Source organism: Hermetia illucens, chromosome 3 (genome assembly GCF_905115235.1).
Source record: "Hermetia illucens chromosome 3, iHerIll2.2.curated.20191125, whole genome shotgun sequence".
NCBI lineage: Eukaryota > Metazoa > Arthropoda > Insecta > Diptera > Stratiomyidae > Hermetia > Hermetia illucens.
Window position 1 is genome coordinate 54927873 of NC_051851.1, and position 24694 is coordinate 54952566.

Below are 24694 nucleotides of genomic sequence, written 5' to 3' on the forward strand. Positions count from 1 at the left end.
CCGAAACAACGGGGGCTTGATACGCTGGATGGTGATTTGAAGGCTTCGCGACTACTCCAGATCAGGCCTTTGATAGAATAAAATGGCGCAACCGCCATCAATGTCAATCTTTGATTGGCGCAATAAGCTCGAATCTTTGTCTCTTGATATTTCAAGATTATACAACGAACTATACGGGAGGTGCTCGAAAAGTTATGTTAAACGGATATTTTTATTCCGTATTAAAATATATTCTTTCGAACTATAGCCTTGGATTAATGGATAAATCTAACTGATATGTGGTTGCTATTTTCCCCTAAATGGAGCAAATTCCGTCAACCACATCTACGCGTCATCGTCGTTCGTTCGTTGAAATGTGTTTCAGTTCTCCGAGGTTTTCTCTCATATATTCTCTGCGCCTGATTTTTACTAGACAGCCAACAGTATTCCATTGCATGCCGCTGTTCTTGAAGTGCGACTTATATACTGTTATTCTAGCTTTGCAATCAACGTGGCCGATGTAGTTCTTCGATCCACAATTAAGGATCTAGCGCTATTAATCGGAGAAACATCGTACGATGCCAACCTCTCTGTTGTGTATTCCAATGTAATTTTGCCTACCATCTTTGCGACGGCAGGGAGCATGTAAATGTCTCTCCAGTTGTTGTATTTGAAACGGACACCATCTTTTAGATCATCTCTGCAAAGAAGATAACAGCCTTCAGTTCCTTAGGCTTGTCCGCCTGTTTCCACGTTTCGGCAGCCAACTAGATTTTATGTTGCCCCTTCGGGTCGTCTCCTACAACTCGACTTGCATCAGAGAAAGGAAAGAGCACTTTTGATGGTGGACCAATGGTCACTAATATTGCCCGACAGCTGCTCAATATACCTGTTGTCCGGTCAGAAAGATGCTTTTCCCACCACTGAACGATAGTTGAATCATGAAAACGAATCATGTTGAACTTAGGCTTTCGACCGCCTAAGCTGTGTTGAGTAGATGCCGGCACGCGGTGGAATACTCCGTGTGCTCGATTTTATTCCATCTTCTTCCCCAACCACAGAGTTCATCCATTTCTTCTGTGAGAATTTCTGCTTTTGCATAATAGTGTACCATTAAAATGTTCCTCGTTTTGGACCGGAATGTTGTAGTAAATGTTCTTCCTAATATCGGCTGCAACAACATGAGGGCGCGTCTTTCGAATGTAGTAAGTATTAATGCGGTACTTCGATTTAACTCAGAATGTGGAATGGATTTCTAGCGGAAGTTAGAACAAGCGCCTTACACGGGAAGGGGGAATATTTTGGGTGAATTTTCAACTCGTAGGGGAATCCCTACGTGGAATCAAACTACCTACTGGTCCAACAGTAAATACTATCAGTCTGAATGAGGCTGGTTCAACTTACATTTTGGGAAGCCTAGGTTTTACGGAGCCATTCAGAATTTAGTGACTCTTTGCCCAGTCTGCCTTAAATTGACTTGAGACCATCTATGGCGACGTTAAACCATAAGAAAAAATATATGTTTGCACTGGTGGTATCCTATAAATAGGTCATTTGTATAAGACACAACAATGATTGAAAAATGGCTATTGAAGAAATAGGCATCAGCCCAAAAAATGGCGGACTCTGCACCTTCTTATACCACAGTCGCATCCTTCTACAATGAGATTAAGTTGTATAAAACATTTACGGAGGATAAATCCTGCGAAGTTTGCCTGAAGGTAATATGGGTCGTCTGCATGACAAGGTGGGCTTTGAAAACACCTTGCTCAGGCATGTAATGGGAGGAGTGTCATGGTGTTGGGGATCATAACAACAATGGTGAACAGTTTGTAGATTTTACCACCTTGTCATCGGCAGCATATTGTTCGAGCACGGACCTGCCAAAAGTAGATTTATGAGTGGTTTTCCGAATGCGTGTAACAAAGCAGATGCTGACATTGAGCTTGAAAGAGAGGCTGATTGATGAACGATGTCCTAGAGCTCCGTTACCAAGGAAAAGTACGAGAATTGCAGCGTACTGGGCATCGTGACAAAACGAATTCAATCTTTGTTGAGGGAAGTAGGAGATGCCACATATGGCAACGATTTCGTTACCGTATACCGCGAAACGTGGTGCAAGTGGCGCAAGTGGTGTTAAGTTACCGACTTCGATGATCTCCCTATAAAATTTTCCCGTGTAGCTCCTGCAGTCTTTTCATAATCTTTTCCAATGATTCGAGATAATCGTTGTTCAATACCAACCGTATTAACAATGCTTCGGATCATTTTGGAACAGTGCGGAGAGTTCAGATCTCCGCTTCACGTATTCTTCATCGAATTCGAGAAAGCTTTCGACTGCATGAGCAGGGAGGAAGGGTATTTCGGAAAAATTAATAGTTATCATCATAACGATATATTATAGATGACCGAAGTAAAATCTCAGGGGAATTTCAGGCCCTAAGCGGCGTCTGCCAGGATTACGGTGACGTTCTCCATGCTGTATTAGTTCATTGGCTGGAGGATTGTGGAGAGATTGAATGGGCGATGTCAACTTTTTTCAAACACCTCGACTATCTTGATTTGTTTGCTCTTTCATCGAGGACTTTGACCAAATGGTGCTTGATCTGGAAAAGGAGACGTATTGGAGACCAACACCAACAAAGAACTAAGATTTTTAGACTGACTGGTCATCGCATTTTTCCTATTTGGATTAATGGACAAACCATTGTAGGCATCAGACAAATTGTATAACTAGGCGGGGTTGTTTCTGTCGACGACGGCATCGTATTTGACATCGTTCCACAAACTGGGAATGCATCTATCTCAACCCTAGCATCAAGTTGAGACACCGTCAATGTCTGCGTTATGTCATTGAAGTATTCTGGCTTGAGACAATAAGTAATAACGTATTTGGTCAGCTTGCGGACTAGATACCTGTTGACATGTTGATCAAAAGGGAGGTGCAAGTTGACGGGTCATATAATAGAGCTCTCTAACCCAGAATGGTCAGTGAGTGTCTTGTCCCAAAATCACATAGAATAGCGGAATCTTCCCGAAAAATCGTAGAGGCAGCTGCAGCGCATTGCTATAAATTGGCAACGATGGTTTGTGGGTGTAGTTGACGTGTTATGCCCGACATAGCGGTTTATTGCAACCATATTTGGTTTATGTGATAGTATCAAACCAATTATTACCAATGAACTTCACAAAGATTTTGACCCATTACTTCGGTCTTTTTGTCTTTTTTGTTGTCTGAAGTTAATATAAAATAAAAGGGGTTAACATAAAGTGGATGCTGTCGGACTTTTTTGGAAATCACTTCAAGTGTGCGCGTCCTACCAAGACACTCATCAAAGAAATCATCCAAGGTGCGAGGGACTATGGACATAGAATGTGAGAAGAATTTGTGTTTAGGATATACAACAATTGGAGTTTGAATCTGATAGCGCCTATACTTTTTGAGGAATGGTGAAGCCATATTTTCTTAGATTAGTGGCTATGATTGGGCCTCGTGTACTGTTCGAAGGAACTCAGTTGATGTTGAATTGATTGTGATATTGACATTGGAGGATAGGATAGGAAATGTTATCAAGACAGCAAAAGTTTGGGCAAGGTGATGGAAACGGTTTGATCGCAATATTATTCGATTGACAAGAGCATGGGTCTTAGGAAAGTCCACCCTCATCTATCGAAATTTTAAAAACAGAATTAATTTCGACGAATTTTGTATATCCAATATTTGCCGTTTCATTATAAATGATTGACAAACCAGCTTAATTGTTTGCTACCAGGATTTTGTATCAATTAAAACCCAAAGAGATAATCTCTTTAATTTAAATTCGATGATCCAATATCTACATATGTGCTGGGCTTGTATGTATATAGAGAAAATTTGAATAACTTCACGCTACACTATATCTTCCTAATTTTATTTTTTAAACTGCTTTTATTGAAGCTTTGTTTTTCCACTACACTTAAAGAAGCGTTTAATTTTGACTGCAACCAATATTAAATTTTCAAGAATATCCTCCGGGTCAGCTGTATAGATCAAGTGAAAAATTCGATTCCATGGAACTTTTTCAACCCGACGAAGGTTTGCTTACCCCACAAAATTATTATTTTATATAATTATTGTTTGTTTATGATTGCAAGAGTTTAGATCATATAAAGCTATTATACATACCATTTTTGCTATCATGTAGAGGTGCTATATCGGATGCTGCATACTTACATTAGTTCTTCCTAGAATTTTTCATTAAATTATTATTTTTTTGACTTGGTAATTTCCGTACAAGTATAATAGTACCATTATCATTTTAAATAGTCAGAATGTACTACTTGGCAAAATATCTCTACGTTTAATTCAATGTTTATACATTTGTGATCATTCTTCCGGATTTTTCTTCATTATATATAATACGAATAAATACAAGTATCTGTAATAAGTACTGAAACACAATAAGCAAAGAAATGTGAACTTCCAAGAGTATCATCCAATTAATGTAAAATGTATCATTCAATTAACGTAAAATGTAGATTAGTTTTTCAAATGTTCTCAAAAACGGTAAGGGTATGGAGAATATTCAAAAACGTCTCTGATAAAAATTGAAAAAGAAAATATAGACCTGAACTTCTTGCCAAAAATTCCGATATAGCACTTCCTGAGACTATCGTCGTTACTCTGTATTGTTAAAAGTTACTAGACATGTTGAGCATAGCATTAAATAGCAGCAGATAGTTGTATGCTAGGAACTTTGCATTCAATTTGAGGACATGTATGAATGATTGCCATCTAACCAAATTTACCTTGACCGACTTGCATATTGAAGAAATTGTTCTTTGTCCATCCTAATAGCACACCTTCTATATACTTACCAACACTAATCCACTGCACACTTGAGATAGCATCATTTTACTAATAGATCTAATTCCTTACCTTAATTTAAGAAGTTAAAAAGATATAACATGTTTGTTGTAAAAGGAAAAACGTTGCTATGTTACGCGTATTTTCATATATTTCTCTAGTTTACAGATCGGTGATATTTCTATCCATAAACCACAACCTATAAAAATGAATATCTAACTATTTCTCATGTCTATGATTATCTTATTAGAACTCCTCTATTTCTCTATTAATTTATTTCTGTGTGAAGTCTAAAGGCGTCAAATTTTCATAAGAACTATCTATTTAAACTAAGAGGGTTAGGAAAACATTCTGATAAGAGACAACATTTCTTCATCATATATCAACTACTTCGTATGAGTCATATGATATCGTTGATCATTTCATATACCATTTTTAGAAGGCATGAATAATTACGAAAACTTTTAGGGAGGGTAACTATACATCATATTCTTATCAACCATAATGCGCACTATGCGTGGAGATATTGTGAAACTGAAAGTGATGCGTCAGGAAAAATGCATAAATATGTGGCAAATCGCAGCTCTATTGCATTGTCACCACGGTACTAAGTCTACTTGTGCACACCACATAGAGTAACAACGAAATGATGTGGATGGAAAAGATTCACATAAGAATGTTCAATCAAATCAATATTGGTAATTTTTCTAACCTAGTGGTTAGTGGTGAGGATACCAAGCTGTCGTACCGGCAGGTTGCCATTCAAATCAATTCATGACAGATGGTTCTGCATCGTGATTGAATCTCAAATATTACCTGTGACCTGAATCAAGTCAGAGTAATATTCCCGACCACATTACTTCTTAAGGTGCCCTTAGGGCTTTGAAATAAACTGTTCTAACATGTTTCAAGGCCTAACTCCAAATTGGATTGTTTCGCTATCCATTAATATTATTGTTATTAAAATTTCCGAGTTGTCACAAAATTTTACCTAATACTAGCATTAAGTACCAAGCAGTTAGACTCGGACGATCACATTTTAAAAAAATATAAGGATGTTGATGGACGGGGTAGATTATTGAGAAAAGACACAAAGGAGTCCTCACAACATTGAGTACGTTTGTAATATAGGATGGTATACTTCTGCGTAGTTTAAATCAAATTCTGTGAGAGTCATTTGATATTTCTAGATGAAAATATTATGGGAACTCCAGTCACTCTCTCGAAGTGCCAAATTTTTTTTATTTACCGAACCAGTAGTTGATAATTTACCTTCTTCTGCTTGAATTATCAACATTAATAATGTATGCCCAGTGATCCGTCTTGTTAACCAACAGAACTCTAGGCTTGTTGTGTGGAATATGACGATCTGTAAAACTTGCCGGTCCCAGTACATGCTGTAAGCAGAACCATCGGTAAACCGGGCATTTCCCCGTGATCGACTCATGCTTGTATGGAGGTTCTGTTGAATCTCCTTATGCTTGCTCATGTATTGCACCGGATTCATCATAATGCGGCTGGAAAAGAGATGGTGCGACATTTCTAAAGAGAAAACCATGAATTCTGTATTGGTTATTCTCCACACTCTCTTTCATAATATTCTTTCTATAAGGACTATAGGGGACCAGGCTGTCCTGTATCCTGCGCACACTTTTGTTCGTCAAATGGAGGACGATGAACGACTGCCAGAGGCAACTCTCGTATCTACTGGGCTTAGCCTTCGATTTCCGCTCATCGATCCATTATTGGTCCGATTTCATCTTAATTAGAGGATTGGAAGAACGATCTGCCAAGTTAAGTGTGGTCAGTCTACAATCTGAAATACAAACAGCCGCAAGGGACTCGTATGTGCCCTGCTGTAAAAATAAACTCGAGGGGCACATTCATTCGCTCCCCCGTAGAATTGAGTGATGATACATCGAAAATTCGGACGACACTGAACTTTTTAAGGATCGGTTTTCACCTACAGCAAAATTCCCAATGTATATGGAAATGAAGTGGTAGTGTTCTGTGTTTCTGTTCTGTGTCGACCATCCTGGGAGAGTGGATTCATGATTATAGCCCGCAATGCAATTGTCGCCCGTCCTTACTGTATGATCTATCCACTGCTACTTTTGTCTTTCGATCATAATGCGTACAAGTGGTACGCCTGTGTGCCGTCCAAGTTGTTTGTTTGAGATAGTGTCAGGCCAGCGTACTCCGATGATGCGACGCAGGCAGATATTGACGAAAGCTACATTCAATACGCCTATTTTATTCTTCCCCGAGAAATGCGTTTGAAATGGTCAGAATTTGGGCAGAACAGCATCCTTTGTTTCTTTCAGAATTGCTAGGTGCCTATAGAAGCCTTTCTCAATCATAGTCAGGATGTGGAGGTCAACAATGCTGTGTCTAATATACGGCCTGTAATGACCTTTGCGAATGGCTTGGATTCGAAGCTTGCCTAAACCAAATTCCATCCGAAAATCATGGCTAAACAACACATTAACTATGCGAAACAGACTTTTAAATTCTTCATTACTACTCGTACCTACAGGAACTTGATGACATCTAAGTACATTAAATATATCATCATACATTTAGTACGGAAGTTATATTTAATTGCGAAACTATGCCTTCTAGTATCATTCCATAGCTATGTAAGGGGGTTCAGTGCCATATAGACTCTAAGAGCTTTCATGATTGTTGTTAAAAACTGTTCTACTGATTCTTTCATTAATAGGGATTGTTATGTACATGGTTGATTAGCTAGTTATCTGCTTTGTATCTGTTGGGTTCTGTATCAAGTCCTTCTTTGGTCGACTAATGATCTACTTTATATTATATGCGATCCGACGATATATAGTGGTAAACTTCTTATGATAGATGTGATGATTGGCTGTGTGAAAATGACTGTTCGTTTTTTTGGTTGAAGTAAACGCATTCGTCTGTTTATTTAACAAAATATTTCCCATCGTTTGCTATAAGCTTGGCCCATCTTTTGGTCAGCATGCGGATTCCGAAAGAACTCCTCATCTTGACCGCGGTTCCAGTGAAATACCCATTTTTCGGAATTAGCTGCAGACTCGAAACGCTGGTTAGCTAATCTGTGGGCCGTCAACTGATACAAATGCCAGTCTGATGGGACAATCTCTGTTGAATACGTCGAGTAGGTTAACCGAGTATTCGTAACGTTTCCTGCACCGCTTTTGTGACATGCGCCCTTGCATTATCATGCTCGAAAATTACCTTGTTCTTCCATTCCGGCCGTTTTTTGCCGCGCCTAGCTTAGACGGAATAGTTGCCGTCACCGCTTGACCAGTTTTCAAGAGTTCGTGGTGCATCATTCCCTACAGGTTGCACCAGATGAACAGCAATGTCTTCTTATCGTGGATATTCCTCTTTAGCCTCGTCAAATTCATGAGTTTTTGGGCTTCAGATTGTCATGATAGATCCACTTTTCGTTCCCCGTTGTAGCCCGTTGCAGGAATTGGGCTCTTTCGTGCGCTTCAAAAAGTAAATCGTAGACTTGCAGACGTCTTCCAATAACTCTCTTAGGCAATTTATGTAGCACCCATTTCTCTTCCTTCTGAATCTTTCCTATGGCTTTTAGGCGGTATGCAATTAATGATCGATCGACCCTAATGCGTTAGCAAGCTGCTGTTGTGTTTGACAGGAGTCTGCATCCAATACTGCTTGCAACATTGCATCTTCGAATTTTTTCTTCGGTGCTCCACTGTCTTTGTCTTCTACACAGAAGTTGCCATCTTTGAACCACTTAAATCACTTTGGCACATGCGAATTTTTGGAGCATGGTGGCCGTATGCTTTTACAAGCAGTCGATGCGATTTCGACGCACTTTTCTTCAAGAAAAAATATACAGCAACACTTCCCGTATATGACGTCTTACAGACACAAAACTTGACATTTTCTACACGGTGCAAACATTTGTTGACAAGATAAAAAAGTAAAGTCAACTGAGTTAGGTAGCTATTTATGGCTCATCGAAGCTCTTCAATAAAATCGCGAATTTGCGCTTAGGATTTCGACGTGGCGAGTGTCTTCAGTAGCAATGCACTCAGTACGTTGGGCTGGTGACCTCTACAATCGAAAAAAAAACGTATTATGAATACGTGTGGAGTGATTCAATTACGGTTGTTTCAATGGTAGCTTGCTAATGATGGTAAACTCTGTATTTTATTTTTCACCTGGCTGCTGACTTTTTCCAACACTAATTTTCGTCAACCTATCAATATACTGCCTTAATGGGTTCTGCTGACGTTTAAATGAATTTTCCATTGTGGATCTATTCGGTCACTCAAAGCAATAAGACGAAAATTAATCTTCTGGTGGTCTAGCCTGACAGCTAGAGTAGGCCAGTAGTTGGGTGGACTTAAAGAGGATCGTACTCCTCGCATTTACCTCAGCATCACGGATCACTTTCTCCAGGGCCAGGTTAAAGAGGACGCATGATAGGGCGTCCCCTTGTTGTAGGCCGTTGTTGATTTCGAATGGTCTTGAAAGTGATCCTACTGCTTTTATTTGGCCTCGCACATTGGTCAGGGTCAGTCTAGTCAGTCTCATCAATTTCGTTGGGATACCGAATTCTCTCATGGCCGTGTAGCATATCATAGCGGCTTTAAAGTCGATGAAGAGTGAGTGAGTGAGTGAAGAGTCGATGATGTCCATATTCTAACATCCGGCCTAGCAAGATAGCGGAGAATATCTTATAGATGGTACTCAGCAATGTGATACCTCTATAATTGCTGTACTGTGTGATATCTCCCTTTTTATGTATGAGACAGATAATGGCTCGTTGCCAGTCGTCAGGCATTGATTCACTGTCCCACACCTTTAGCATAAGTTGATGAACCACTTGGTCTAATTGGTTACCTCCATATTTAACCAATTCGACTGTATTTCCATCGGCTCCTGGCGACTTATGATTTTTAAGCCGATGAATTGCACGGACTGTTTCTTCTATACTTGGTGGTGGCAGTATTTGTCCGTCGTCTTCAGTTGACGGGACCTCCAACTCGCCAATGTTCTGGTTGTTCAGTAGTTCATCAAAGTACTCAACCCATCGCTCCAATAAGCCCATTCTGTCGGAAATCAGATTTCCCTCTTTGTCTCGGCAGGATGAACATCGAGGTGTATAATGCTTTATCCTGCTGACTTGTTGGTAAAACTTCCTTACATTCATCGTCAAACATCGCCGCCCATAGCCGTTCCGACTCTGAATATCTCACCACTTTTAGATTTGGGAAAGGCTATCTTTGCTTGAAATTCTCTAATTCTTTCCTTGTAATTCTCTGATGTCGCGAGTAGTGTTTTATTATTCTAGGATGGTCCGTCGGAACTGTAAAATGAAGAACTTAGATGCCCATATTTGTGAAAATCCGTGATGGTATGAACTAACGCGGATCTTGAAGGGTAGGCTGGGTTGATCAGATAGGGGGTGGTGGATGACGTAGACGATCTTCAAGAACTAAATGATTTGCAAACTTGGATGATGGTGAAATGGAACCAAATTGGAAAATACAGAAGTTCGTCTTTTTTTCTGTCAGAGGTTGATCATCATCTCTGAAGCTGCTGGAAACATCCACTTTAGTTCCATAATGGAATGCTGCTTTCACGTTCCTTCTGATTTTTGTCTTATAACATTTGTCAAGATCTCTGTTCTTGTGATGGAGTGTTTGAAACGTTTTTCTTGTTCGTGACTGGCGAATTTGGAACATGGGAAAATCTGAAGCTCAATGTTCTCATGGTATGTTTATCGTTCCCTAAGCATCGTAGTAGCCAATCGTCACTTTATTTTAAATTCAGTTTGTGTTTGTAAACGGAACTTTGTTCACCCTATTCAGCTCTGTCATCGAAATCAGCTTCATTCGCTAAGTACATGTGCCGCCCGATCTCGCCTTTCGTTTCCAATTTTGTTAACTTGTACATTAAGGTAGATGAAAGTATCTGTATTTTCTCTTTTATAGTTTCCATTGTCATCGTTTCTTCCTTGTTATTCGAATCATATATTTTGTTTTTACTTCTTTGAGTTTCAGCCCGATTTCTTTGGCTGTTAACTGTCATCAGTATATCCTGCGATATTAGTAGATATCTTCCTGGTGAGCTCATTTAAATTGAAAAGTATGGGGCAAAATCGTATCCCTTAAGTCAGATCTCAATGATTTTTGTCAAGGTTTGTTGAAAGTCTACAACCGATAATGGTTTCCGCAGCTTCCAAAACAAAGTTTGTACTTTTCCACCAATAGTCTGGTAATTTTTCTTCCATTCATATTCGTACAATCATTTAAGGAAGCAGGTTGTTCAATAATGGTTTGTCCGTCTACAAATGGTAAAGGGCATAAATGTGTTTCCACCTCCCCGAGAGTGAGCTTCAGAAATCTAACCTAAATTTACTGTCCTCCGGATCACTGACTTATTCTTAGGAAACTATCCTGAATTAAAATCTGAAAAACAAAATTAGGAAGCTGCACCAATACGATGTCTAAAGTTAATAATAGTGTATTAGTATATTTTAGGGAAATTGACAGATAATCCGGTCTAAGTTTATTCTAGAAATATAAAATTACAATAATATATACTAATACCTCGGCATATTGCAAGCAACAACACCTGCTGTGGCAATAATCAAATCTAAGTTGCTGGGGGAATTTGAGCGGCGTCTGGATCTTGTCCTTAAAACTGAGCTGTACGGGAAAAATAAAATCATGGCAATCAACACCTTCGCCATTCCCGTCCTTCTATACACTTTCGGTGTGATACAGTGGAGTAATACTGATTTAGAAGCTGTCAATAGACGGGTAAGGATAGTTCTTGCAAACAACAACATGCATAATAGAGCTGCCGAAAAATTGAGGATCACTATCCCACGTCATCAGGGAGGAAGGGGGGTACTTGATTTAAAAACGTTGCACTACAATCACGTGCATTTTCTTCGTGAGTTTTTCTATGAGAAACAATCCTCTAGCCAAATACATCAGGCTACCGTCATGGCAGATAATAAATTATCTCCTTTGAACTTGAGAAGCAGAGAATGGGATCCCATGTCGAATGTTACTTCAGTCCAACAGAAGATCGACATGTGGAATGAGAAACCCATTCACGGAGGTCATATAAAAAATTTGTTGTTGTCAGGCATTGACATCGAAGCCTCCAACAAATGGTTGACAAATGGTGTACTTTTCTATGAGATCGAAGCATTCCTAACTTCAATTCAGGATGCTTCGCTCCCAACAAAAAATTATAAACGGTACATTCTTCACGACTCCTCAATCACCAACTCCAGTTGTAGGTTATGCAACTGTGAAGAGGAGACCATCCAGCACATAACATCTGCGTGCAGGATATTGAGCGGTACCGAGTACACCAATCGTCATAACTCCGTCTGCAAGATTCTCCATCAAAACCTTGCGTTGAAGTATAACTTAGTGGCAACCTACCATCCTTACTATAAGTATACTCCGCAGAGAATCTTGGAAAATGATCGGGTCAAACTACTGTGGGATCACACTGTTGCCACCGACCACAGTGTTAATCATAACAGACCCGATCTAGTTCTGGTTCTGAAGGAAGAACGAGCGTGCTTTATAATCGATGTAGCCGTACCGTTGGACCGGAACACTGTTGAAAAACAGCACGAAAAAATCCGGAACTACGGCCCCTTGGCAGACGATATGAAGCAGACCTGGAGACTACAAAAGATCGAAGTAGTCCCAGTAATAATTTCAGCGACGGGATTAGTCCCGCAGAACTTACATAAAGCGCTGAAAACGCTCGATCTTAGGGCTGGACTATATATGGAGATGCAAAAAGCGGTTATCCTTGCAACCTGTGCCATAGTCCGAAGAGTCCTGTCCGGTAACAATCTGACCTAATGGGTTTCAGTCTTGATCCGCACTGTCTTCGATATATGATCCATGTCTCTGTAGTGTAGAACCTCCGCGTCATTGGCTGAAGTGTTTGCGAAAATCGGGATGTAGTAATACATTTTCGCATGGTCGCACACACTTTGCGTTAAAACGCATCATCGCTGTGATGCGGACCTTTGGATGTTGCCTTCAGCCCATCCTTAGGTTGGTCGCCCCTCGGTCCAGTTGGGCGGGAAGAGGGTCCGTGGGCTTTTTGCATAACGGTGCCAAGTTTTGTGGAAATCCTGCTATTACTGACAACATTTTAGTAGTTCAAAGTTTTCCCTTTTGTGGAAATTGAAAACCAAAATGTCCACTAAAATGAATAGTCTGACATACTTACTAAATGCATATATATTACTAGCTACGTGCGGTTCTGGGTTCAATTTTTCTTACAAAAGGAGTACACAAGACTTCATATCTGAGGCGCCAGCTTCCGGTTTTCGACTTATTTCTCTTGGCCTTGCCATCAGATTTTGTTATAATCGGGTCAAATCCTCCTGACTTGGCACAGGAGTGGTGAGCCTGCGTCATCTGAGGTCCTCCGTTGTAAAGTAGTGCGAGTAGATTCCATCCTTGATAGTCGCTAGCGGCACACAGACTGAGCCCAGATTGATGAACGTGGACATTCAAAGTGGGCCCTAAGATGGATCCTGATCCTGGATACTGTCTTCGAAAAGGCTGTGAATTTGGTAATTGGGAACGGGCTTGGAAATGACTTCATGATTCAAAATAAGTTCGACACTTTCTCTAACATTTGGCCGTATATATGTAGGGCCGTCAATGAGTTGATTTTTGAGCGGACTGAGTCGTCATGGTAACTAGGAATATGCTGTGCTCCATGTTTGTAACTAGTTCTCGGTTCTGGGCGATCTCATTTGGCTACGCTTTTCCGAACGGTTTACCTAAGTTCGATGAAAAGGAGATGGGCATGAAATTGGAAGCTTTATTTGATATGTATGTGTGTCTTACGCATTGATACCATTTTCGCTGCTTTTTCGTAGTGACAATTAATACAGTTATCAACAAATGCAAGGATGCATTTAAGATAAAGTCAGATTTCTGTTATTAAATTAGAAATCAGCGCCTAACGATTTTTGACCATAATAGCGCTTAGCAAAAAAGTTAAATTGTTCTAAACCCGTAAAAACTAGTAAATTAAACGGTTTTAAGGATGGTTCAGAACAAGAAATTAATTCTCGATCTATTTAGGGCAACAAAGTGTCAAATTGTGGCTTGTCTAATTGCATTGTTGCAATTGTTATTCAGGCTAGTTGTCGGCTGCTATGTCGGATTATGATGCTTGAGTAGATAATCCAACAAACCAATGCCCTATACTTGACATTGATTTTATTTCTATTTTTATGGGAAGCTGTCTTAAGGTTTCTTAGCCAGATTTGCCAAGGTTTCAGATGGATGACTATGGCATTAGTAGCGACGATGTTAATTGTTCTTTTACGGATCAGTGGCTAAATTAATTGTTTATTGATTTTTTTATCCGCAAGTTTGCATGCTTCTGGACGGAACAAAGATTGCAGAAGAAGAAGATTGCATGGGTGGGGGAGGGGGGCGTGGATTAATTTTGATCATTGAAATGTTATATGATTCCTGGTTTAAATTTGTCCCAGGTGATGATGGCATCACGTGGTTATGACCGACATGGTTGAGCGTCTGCTCTCTGATCTCGCGTCTTAACTGTTTTTTTGCCCCGCTGAAGGGAAAGGTTACCAATTACAAAGAGCATCCACATTGCTTCTATGAATTTACAAGCCTTCTTAAGGGAGCGGGATTACATTAATTCGTGCAAAACATGCAGAATTTGGAAAATTTTTTGACGATACGGTTCAAATTTATTAAAACCAATGGTAAGGCAATAGATGAATATTGTGTAAAATTTTTATGAAGAAATATTAAAAAATAAGGCATTGGCAGCAATTATCTCGGTAAAGAGTGGAATTGCGGTGCTCCTTATAATTCGGTGTTGGATAATCCGGAATCAAGAAAGTTCCTTTATTAGATGACCGCTTTCCTGGGCTAACGCTGGGAGGGTTTTTCGAAATTTCAATTTTCCATTTTTTTGGAAACCTTTGAAATATACTATATATATTATTATTATTAAAAGGAAGAGTAAAAAAAACTCTTCAGTGTTTCCTCGTAAATTTCAAAAGGATCAGTGCAGCAATTTGTGAGTTATGAGGGGCACCGACTTTTGAAACGTGAGTTGTGAGAATAACGCTTTGAAGTTTTGAACACTAAAAAATTTGGAATAAAACCTTCATAACCGAGTTTTATCGGCATAGCTCACACTGAATCACCGATGCTAGGTCCATAAAAGATGCTGCTAGCAACAATGATGTCTAAAGCATTTCTTTGCTCCTGTCTACGAGGAATCTTGCCTTCACCATTCTGTTTTTCAGCTCCCGGCTTTGCTCGGCCTATCGCGTCCATTGGCCTACTTTTGATTCTCATGCCTTGCATGAAGATTAATAAAGCAACCTTCATTGAAGGCACAAGCTGCCACCTAAGCTATAATCTCAACGATAATGGACTCAAGTGCTTTGGTAGGATTTTCCAAACAAGTTGGTTCGAACTCTCATTGTTGTTCTGCCCAAGTCTCTGACAGATCGTTCTAGGAGGGCATCTCGGCTCAAATCTTCTTCGATAGATTTGATGGCATTCAAAACATCCTTGGTAAGAGCACTATACTTGTGTTTGAACAAATCCACTGTATTAGCAGTTGCAACTTTTTGCCATTCGAACCTCGAGTCCGCGCAGAGTCATGTATGAGGCGTGGTTGCTTAAACCACTGTATTTTCCTTAGTTATGTTCCGATTCATATCAAATTTTCACCCAATATTCTTAAAAGGAGCTCCATTCAAAACATCTTACAAAAACAATGCAAAAGGAAAGTATGGAAACGAGGTTGCGTGTTGGACCTTGATACTTCTACCACTCAGTATTGTTTGAATACCGGGTCCTTTTTGGTGAAGCTTTGACTTCTGTATTTATAGGACCTTTCTTTCATCAAGTGTGGTAGATTGCTGAGACGTGTTAAGTGATCAAACTTCTGCCATGATTAAGCCTTTAAACTATACAAAAATTTAATGATCATAATTATATTTGCTTGCTACATAGTCCAAGCAGTAATTTTTAACGGTGTTCATGTTTCTTTGAGATATGTGAGGTACTCTGAGTTCACAGTACGTGAACTTACTAATCTGTTAAGGTTTTCTGCACCCCATGTTAAAGAGAATGCAGTGCCACTCAACTTGATGGGTGCTTTTGGGTGTTTTCGTTATTCATCCGGGCTCACAACTAGAATATCCGCGGGCTGGAGCCTCAAATACTAAGTGCTTGTCTTTCTAGCTTTTTAAACTTTCCGAATGGACTTCTACTCTAAACCTACATATTCGTATGTAGCTTTTATCGGAATCCACTTCTTAAATTCTCGACATAAGTCGTACGATAACTTTTTATGTCTACTACATACTTCTCATTCTTTTCATGCCATATTTCAGCAGCTAATACATGCCAATGCAGTCTGCGTATGTTGACATTGTTCTTATGTTTAAAGTTTACTCATGTTTTTGTCTCTTGCTTAAAGATGTTTTTGATAGAAGGTAGACAAACATACTTCACAATTGCTAGGTGAACTCATGCTGGCAACTGAATTATCATTGCTGTTTTTATACGTCGACTTCTCTTATATCATTATGTTATTGTCGACTGTGTGGTTTCGTAAGTACTTTTCACTGTTTAATTTGCCGTACAACAATTGCAAATCAAGTGATTAGAAAATGCCTATCGTAAAGCGTGCGGGAACGTTACAGTAGGGTCGTGATGATTACTTCATTGGCAAAGAATTTATGTGGAAAATTTCTAGGTTCTTACTATAGAATGCTAAGAAACTATTTGATCAGAGGAAGGAGTATCGAAGTCAAAAAGTTTATTCCGTGGCTTCTCTCCCCCATGTGCACTTTTCTAAATGAGTTGAACTCATTATATTATATTGTCAAGACAAAGCTCGCCATCTACCAAACTTCGAGGATTTGCAATATTGACACCTGTTTAATTTTGCAAAGCAACACTGCCCTATTGACAATTACCCACAACCGCAGCGTGCACTCAACAGGTTAATTGTTATTTCACATGTAGAGTAGCATGTTATTTTTACAATTAACATAGTTTTTCGTTCAGCGTTCTGCAAACTGGGTCTCGCCAAACGCCAAGGCCATTATAACTAAACGTTAGAATTAGAGAATTAATATCGAAGCATATCGAGTGAAAATGTAATCATATTTCACTCGCTTCATTCCATATTCAATAATGTCTCCAGAAAGACATTACGGGGAAAGAATACGGTCTCCCGTATTCCACGAATTAGTATAATTACTTGGCGAGGTCGAATTCTTCAGAAGGACACATTTCAGTTCTATTCGATGTTATAATTTTGTATTTATACAGCGTCGGTTGCATAACAATTTGAAATGTAAGTAGAAAACTGTTATATCAACTGTGACATAAAGCCAAAAGTAAAATCAGGCGCTTGGAAGTAGAGGTCCAAGTAACGACGCTATCGGAAAATAGTCCACCTGGTAGTACGAATTCAGTCTAACTCTTCTCTTATATCTGTTCAAATAACCTAAAAAGGTAATAGTAGTTAGTTTACTAATCGATACGCCTATAAACTAATAGGTAATCGTAATGCAATTGCCAATCCTCTGCAATAAAACCTGGTTACCATTATGCTCAAGTTGAAATAGTTGCTATCCTACAACCTTCGTATTTGGTATTTAATCAAGAAAATGTATATTCAACAACCCATAGGTATGGTGAAAATTTGTTATTTAATTCGTATTTTGCTCCCTGAACGCCAAGTGAATTACGTGAAGCTTTCCGACGACATAACCTTGCTATATTTCATAAGAAGTTGCCCTTTCGCGCTACCTACTTCATATTATGTGCAAGGAGAATTAATAAACAATCTGAAGGTCACAAAATTTGCCATCCACAAACTGAATTTTAGAGTTATTGAAATTTTATTTTTCCTCCATTAAGGTGGTATTAATTAGTTAATAAAATTCTTCTTGCTTGGACGAAAAAAAATGGAAAAATTTGGTTTTAGAAAAATATTAATCACTCCAACGTTTCGTCTAGTTGCCCCGGCATTATTAGAGATATCCTTTCTTAGTTTAAAGGGCAGGGACCATTATTCCGGACCTTTCGATATTTTGGGAGCCGTGTTCTTCCTTGTAGAGTGTGTTGACTTAACAACCTTTTATTTTTATATTGGGCAAACAAATAAATCCTTAGTTATTTGCTGAATTATTATCCTGAGGTTTCTAAGTGGATTGTGACTGACTCTCAGTGATTCTCAGCACCTTTGCAAGGTTTTGTTGAAAACGAAACTATTAAAATCGATTTATTTTCTGTCTGTCACATTCATTTCCTCTCAAACGATTACTCCTACTGACACGAAATTTGGTGGAAAGGTGGAATCCGTGAATCCCTTTGCATGCAGTTAATAACATTGTTCTACGGGGGCTGTAACTTTTTCAATAGGAAGCATCATACTGGAAAGTTTGATGGAAATCGTATTATTATTACCAAAGTTAAAGTAGGTCAAAATTGTCTTTTTCGCGTCAAATTATTTCACCCGACAAGATAAACTGTCGGTATCGCGTCTAATTCGTTATTGGGTTTATTCAACATATTGTGTATTCCCTGTGAACTATATATACGTGAAAGCATGCTGTAGTCAAATATTCTTGCAAAAGTCAACAAGACCTTTATATCTGAAGCGCCGTGTTTCCGGTTTTCGACTTGCTTTCAGTTCTTCGTGAAAAGTATTTCTGTGTCCCGACGTTCTCTTTTTGCTTTCGCTTTTGTCAGTGTCATGAAATGTGCAGTTTCGAATTGAGCTCCTCAACCTCTTTCTAGACGAATTGTCGCCGTACTTTGCCTGTAGCTCATCCATTGGGGCGCGAAAGGTTAGATGTTCTCGAACTATTTCGTTCGTCAGTATGAGTAGACCTAGCAGACAATGATGTTTGTCATATCAAGCTGAAAAGATTTAAGCTTTAGGGCTGCGACTGGAAAGTTTTCTCCTCTAGTTCATGGCATGTATACCGAAGTATGCGCGACAAGGCTTCAGCTACAATGCGTTCGTTCTCTAAGACATGTTTTAGTCGCAATTGATTGGCGATAAGTCGATGTATAGGTGGGTAGATCGAAGTATATTGTGCCACGAAATCAAACAAGAACAGACGATCCTTTGATGGTTCTGTTGTTTTGGAACGCCAAATCGACTTACGAAACCCGAGAATTACGTTTTTTTGGTCATCTGGAGCCGATTGATGCTGCTCTTGCAGTAACTATGGTCAGCAATCTCCTGCTACTGCCCGAACTTTCACTATCCAATTCGGCTTCCTCTTTAATGCGATTTCCAAGTACGCAACGATTCATTTTGCCCACGAAAAATTGATGATCAGCCCACAAAATGTAAATGAGAAGACGATAAACAATTAGTAAGAAAAACGAAAGAAAACGACTAAATTGTTCTTTAAATGACGAATAAAATTTTTTTTTATTGCCCATATTTCGGTATTTCGAGAACCAGTTGTCCTTTTCCTCAGACAAAAACTCAGTGAGGAAGAGGACAATTGCTCCTTGCGCTTGGAGGTTAATATGCCTGCGACTACCAACGATCGATGTGTGAGTAATTTCATAGCAGTTGTTCTGATTGCCAGTACCATCCACCAGTTCAGTGCAATGAAAGTAGTCAAAATATTTAGTTGGACAAAAACCAGATCAATCGGTTACCATTCCTTTTAAATAGAGAGCTAGAAAAAGGGAAAGATCTTGGGCTGCACACCAATGAAGGCAAGATAAAGTATATGGTGGCAATGTCAGCACTAAAAACCAACCAACCAACAACATCAAACCGCACTGGTCAAACGGGAAGAATAAAGATAGGAGACTACAACTTGGAGACCGTTAATAATTGCTCCTATCTAGGGTCGAAAATCACAACCGATAACAGCTACGACGATGAAATCCGCGCACGGTTGTTGTCAGTCAACAAAGCCTATTTCAGCTTTCAAAAACTGTTTCGTTCGAAACGTCTTACCATAGGGTCGAAGCTCTTACTGTACAAGACAATCTTCTTGCCAGTTCTCATGTATTCCTCGGAGACTTGGGTTTTTAGCAAGAAAAATTGTGAACTCTTGCCGCGTTCGAGAGAAGCATCCACCGAAGAATTTTTGGCGCCCTACATGAGGATGGACGATTCCGTAGCCTACATAACCACGAAATCTATGAGCGATACCATGACCGTCGGGTTGTGGATAAAATCCGGCTAAATAGATTACGGTGGGCGGGTCACTTAATTCGTATGGAAGAGGATGATCCACCCCGGAAAGTCTATAAGGGCAATATCTATGGTAGAAAAAGAAGACGAGGCAGACCCTGCCTAAGATGGAGCGCTGGCGTAGGTCAGGACGCCAGACAGCTTTTAGGGATATCGAATTGGTGGACCTCGGCGCAAAACCGGGATGTCTGGAGGCCTAGACCGGATACCGGTTGTTGCGCCGTTGATGATGATGATATCTTTCGAAGTCCTGGCGCGTATTCTCTCGATAACGGCTTTTAAAAAATTCCTCGAGTCCAATTGTTCACCGGCCCACCTTCCTCAGTCGCTCCGCTAATTTTTGCTTAGTTGACTTCAATCTTGCACGTCAAATTTAATGATGGCGGTGGCAACAGCGAAAACTCCCTTAAGATTTCATGAGTCGTATGCCTGTTGCAACCACCAAATACCATTCCCGGAGCCAGAAACAAAGCTTTGGGATTGCGTATAATAATATGCAGCATGAGTAAGCGTATGTGCAAGCAAAAGATCAACGATCATTTCCCAATAATTAGAAGGTTTTTATGTTAAAATTTCAAATATTTAAATGCAAATGATTTTTAGAGTTTTGTGGGAGGGTAAAAGGTGGTTGGTTTTTTGTAAACAAAACACAATCATTCTAGGAATTTAATATAAGTGAATGTCGGGATGGGAATATGGAAATTCGGAGGAGCACAGCTAAAGGTGAGAAGAAATGCTGCATATTAGCAAAGTAATAAGGCGATTGAAATGTTGTATATGCCGCAAGGCACGAATATTACAACAAAGTGCCCTACGATTCTTAATTTCTATTAATGATCTCCCCCTATTCTCCTTGTGTTTGCTTTATGTAAATAACCTTAAATTATTGGTCTCTGTTTCGTCTCCGTTGGATTGTGCTCTTTTGCAATCCAACCTAGAAACTGTTTTTTTTAGGGTAGGTGAATGCATTTACGCACACAGTGTTGGACTCCCGACTCGGTACATCGTCGGACTACCAACTAAACACCTCCCCATCGTCAGAGAGCTAGCCTGGAACCGTTTGTCACATTACTTCGGGCTAGTCCCCGAACTCTCCCGCCTTGCCTTCAAATCAGGGAATTCCTTTCACCAACGGGAAGGGAGAGGAGGAAGGGAATTGTTAGTTGTGCAGGCAAGACTGAAAACTTCCATGCCCACATAAAAATCAGGTAAGGAAATAGTCAGTTTCACCATGCTTCCGATTCAGTCACGCACCGCTCTAGTTTTATTTTGCCAAGAGAGCTGCCACTCGTCTAGAATGCGTTGCCGTTCCTCACGAGCAACAACCTCTCTTTGTTCATCTCCCTTGCGCTTGTATATGGCTTGACGCTCCTTAGCAAGAAGGGCGCGATCACCATCACGGCCAGTTCAGAGACAGTGCGGTACGCAGACGCCACCCGCGAAGATCCCCGTCTCTGTACTTGCGCAAAACGCTTACGATACCTCCTTGCCAAGAGCGTCAGCCCATACCTCTGCTCCGTAGAGCAGGACAGACTGCGTTGAACTCACCAGGAGACGTCGCCTGCTAGACGTAGGATCCCCAATGTTTCCCATTAGCCTACTTAGCGCCGAAACTCCAGCCGCAGCCCTGTTCGCTGCTGCTCTGATTTGCTCAGAAAAGCTCATCTTTGATAACTTCTTATCTCCGGGAGTAAATCCGTAATGTTATTTCTAGAAGAGGACAATTTCTTATTGGGAATATCATGTTCAATCTTTATTCTTGTCCAAGAAATGAATAATATTTTATCATCATTTCAGCGCCTCACAATATTGCATACAATAATTTCAATTTTTAGTTGCTCATTTTAAACGTCGGAAAGATGTAATTCTTTTGCTCATTGTTCCTGAAGAAGGAGAATGCGCTATCCGCACAATTGTTGATTGAATTCCATCAAGTTTGAATAGAGTTAGTCATCGGGAAACAATTCAGACATTATTCAAAATGTATAAGCAAGCGTACAATAAGATGTGGGCAGATATAGTATTTAATTCACAGAATTCGCAACTAAAGATCAAAACAAATCAAAAATGTCTTGTTGTGCACTCCTGAATGCCGAAAATGTCCACTCTCAAGACTATTTCAAACTATCTGGCCTTCATGAAACTATTTTGCAACAATAAAGATTTCAAATGAGTGGGCTTATATTTTCTTGTGAGCAGAGCCTATCCGGATTATTATGTAATATTACTGTAATCTATATTTATCGTTCAATTTAATTTAAAACGCAGAGGCGAATTAAAGTTAGAATCTGACTATGCGAATTCTTTCGCTCAGAATAGCACAAAGAGGTGAGCATTGATTTACCCGGAATGTATGCTAACCCACCAAGCAATCCCATAAGAGGACACACATATTGCTAGCACCCATTGTGTAGCACTTGGCTTGGAAACGAGTTAATTAAAGTGCACTCGGCGTTATGTACTAATTATCACATGCTGACCACAAACAAATAACCAGCGGTACCAGCACCGTGCATTTTGCCGGAATGCAATCAACCATGAAACCAAACTTCGGTTTTCTTTGAGGAGAAAGTTGAGAACACAGAAGCTCTGTTTGGGGATTTTCACAGAAGAAAAATCAATGATGTAATATTGTTGTTTCGGAAAGTTCAACAGAGTCCCGGCAAGTCAGTTAGACAGATTATCTTAAAACCCAATAGCTTGGTCGTAAAATAGCAAGATAAAACTTTCTGCAAGTGCAAGGGTTGCTTGTTTTAAGTTTTCAATATTCATAGCTCCAATGGCTCACTTGTCTAGGGTAAGCTGCTGGATTCATAATCAACGTGCAACACACAAACTCAGGACAAACTTGGAGTGTGCTTCTCAAAGCCGTATTATCGTTTTTCTTAAAAATTTTAAGCTGTTTCTTGCATATCCTTTCCGGCATGAAGTCGGGCAATAAATGAGAGGAAACTTTGTGCAGTCGAAGTTCTATTCTATGTCAGCTGTGCTCTGTAGCAAGTGGAGGATGTGATAAGCTCCCAGCTTTGTTTTTCTGTAGTGCAAGCAAGGATTTTCAGTAGTTCCTTCATTTCATTAAAACATACATTTTCTCCGGGTGAAAGAAAATTTATAGCAATTTCTACTTGAAGATGTGATTGCAATATGGTGCATAGTAATCGGAATAGTTTTTCATGTCAAACGGTTTAGAATTATATCACAGTGAAAATGTAATTGCAATAAAGTTTTGTAGTTGATGGAATCCATTTTTGGGGGACGAGAAACGAAATATATCATCTTGTCTTTGCAATGCGCATCCAATTATTGCATAAATTTTATCAAGGATAGGTTAGTGGACTGTCTACATATTGAGCTTGTGTTGCATTAGTTTAGGTAGCTGCGATCCGGCATAGCAGTTTTTCAGTACCCTGTACGCCTATCAAAAATTATGGGGCTGAAACGAAGCTTTTTTCGGAACAGTCATATTGAAGCAATTATTTAGAAACAACTATTATTTATCAGTGGTGATGCATATTATTACGTATCTATATCGGGTGCGGTTTTAAGGTTTTGTGTGAAACTAAACATTTTTTTTGTTTATAGAGGTGGAAAGCATCGAAAGCCACAGTGTGGGACTTTAACCCACTAAAGCCACCCCTCCTCACTCGCTATGCCCCAGTGACTAGAGACTAGAGATCTAGAGACATTACATCATAGGGCGGGTTAAATCCCTATCGACTGACTCCTACGGTGAGAGTTGTTCCCTCCCTGCCGCATTTTCATAAGCGCGCTAACCTTCGAAGCTCCTTCTGAATACAGCTTATGGTGTCATTAACTGCATCCCACACTTCTTGGGATTTGAGCATTTGCGGAATGATCGTCTCCACTTGTAAGGGTCTTGTCAAAAGAAGTTGAAGCTGTTCCCTCTCATTTGCAAATTTTGGACATTCGAAGAGTATGTGCTCCGTGCCCTCGTATTCGTTTATACACTCAGGACAGAAGAATCGTCATTTCCAAAACAATGTAAATACCGGCGGGATCCACCATATCCAGTTAAAAATTGGGTCAAGTGTTAGTGGACATCTCCACGGTTGCACTTAATCTAAAGCTGGAGGATATTTCGAATCAGCATGTACGTCCGCCTTCCCTTGTGAGAATTATCCCAACGTTCCTGCCACAGCCTGGTTGTGCGCGCTCTTTCTTCTCGTCGTCTATCCAATTATGCAGTGTTTGCATCTCCTCAGCCAAAATATTAATGAATCCCATTCCCGCGACTACGACAGCTGCTTCGTCTGACGTTGTTCGGAGTGCGCTAGCGACTCTTAACGCATTCAGACGATATACCCTTCATGTTTGTAACGACATTGTATGCATTTCCTTGGTCGACCTGTCGCGGGGCCTGTCACCAAGAGAGATCAGGTAGGATTTAGCATAGTAGAATAACTCTACCTATACTCTATTTATCTCTTTCCCTGATCTTACCATTTCATTTTTGTTTTACTGAGGATAGTACATAGTACGTTGCTTCAAACCCTCCTTCTTTACCTGGGCTTGGGACCAGCATACTATGTTAATAGCATGGCGGAGTTACTCAGACGATATACTGAAGATAATTTT

The 24694-nt window shown here is 39.8% G+C and overlaps 1 protein-coding gene across 12 annotated transcripts in view; it reads left to right on the plus strand.

Annotated features, from left to right (window-relative positions):
* LOC119651794 (protein lap4) overlaps positions 1 to 24694 on the plus strand; it is a 460994-nt gene that overhangs the window by 164411 nt on the left and 271889 nt on the right. For 11 of the 12 annotated variants that reach the window (XR_005249491.1, XM_038055565.1, XM_038055563.1 and 8 more), the window contains exon 8: positions 3983 to 4054. The exons of the other annotated variant lie outside the window; for it this stretch is intronic. Coding sequence is in view for 10 of the 11 variants with exons in the window: in XM_038055565.1 (XP_037911493.1) it covers positions 3983 to 4054 (72 nt within the window). In the remaining variant the exon portion in view is untranslated. The remainder of the gene's footprint in view (positions 1 to 3982; positions 4055 to 24694) is intronic. 12 annotated transcript variants of the gene reach the window in all.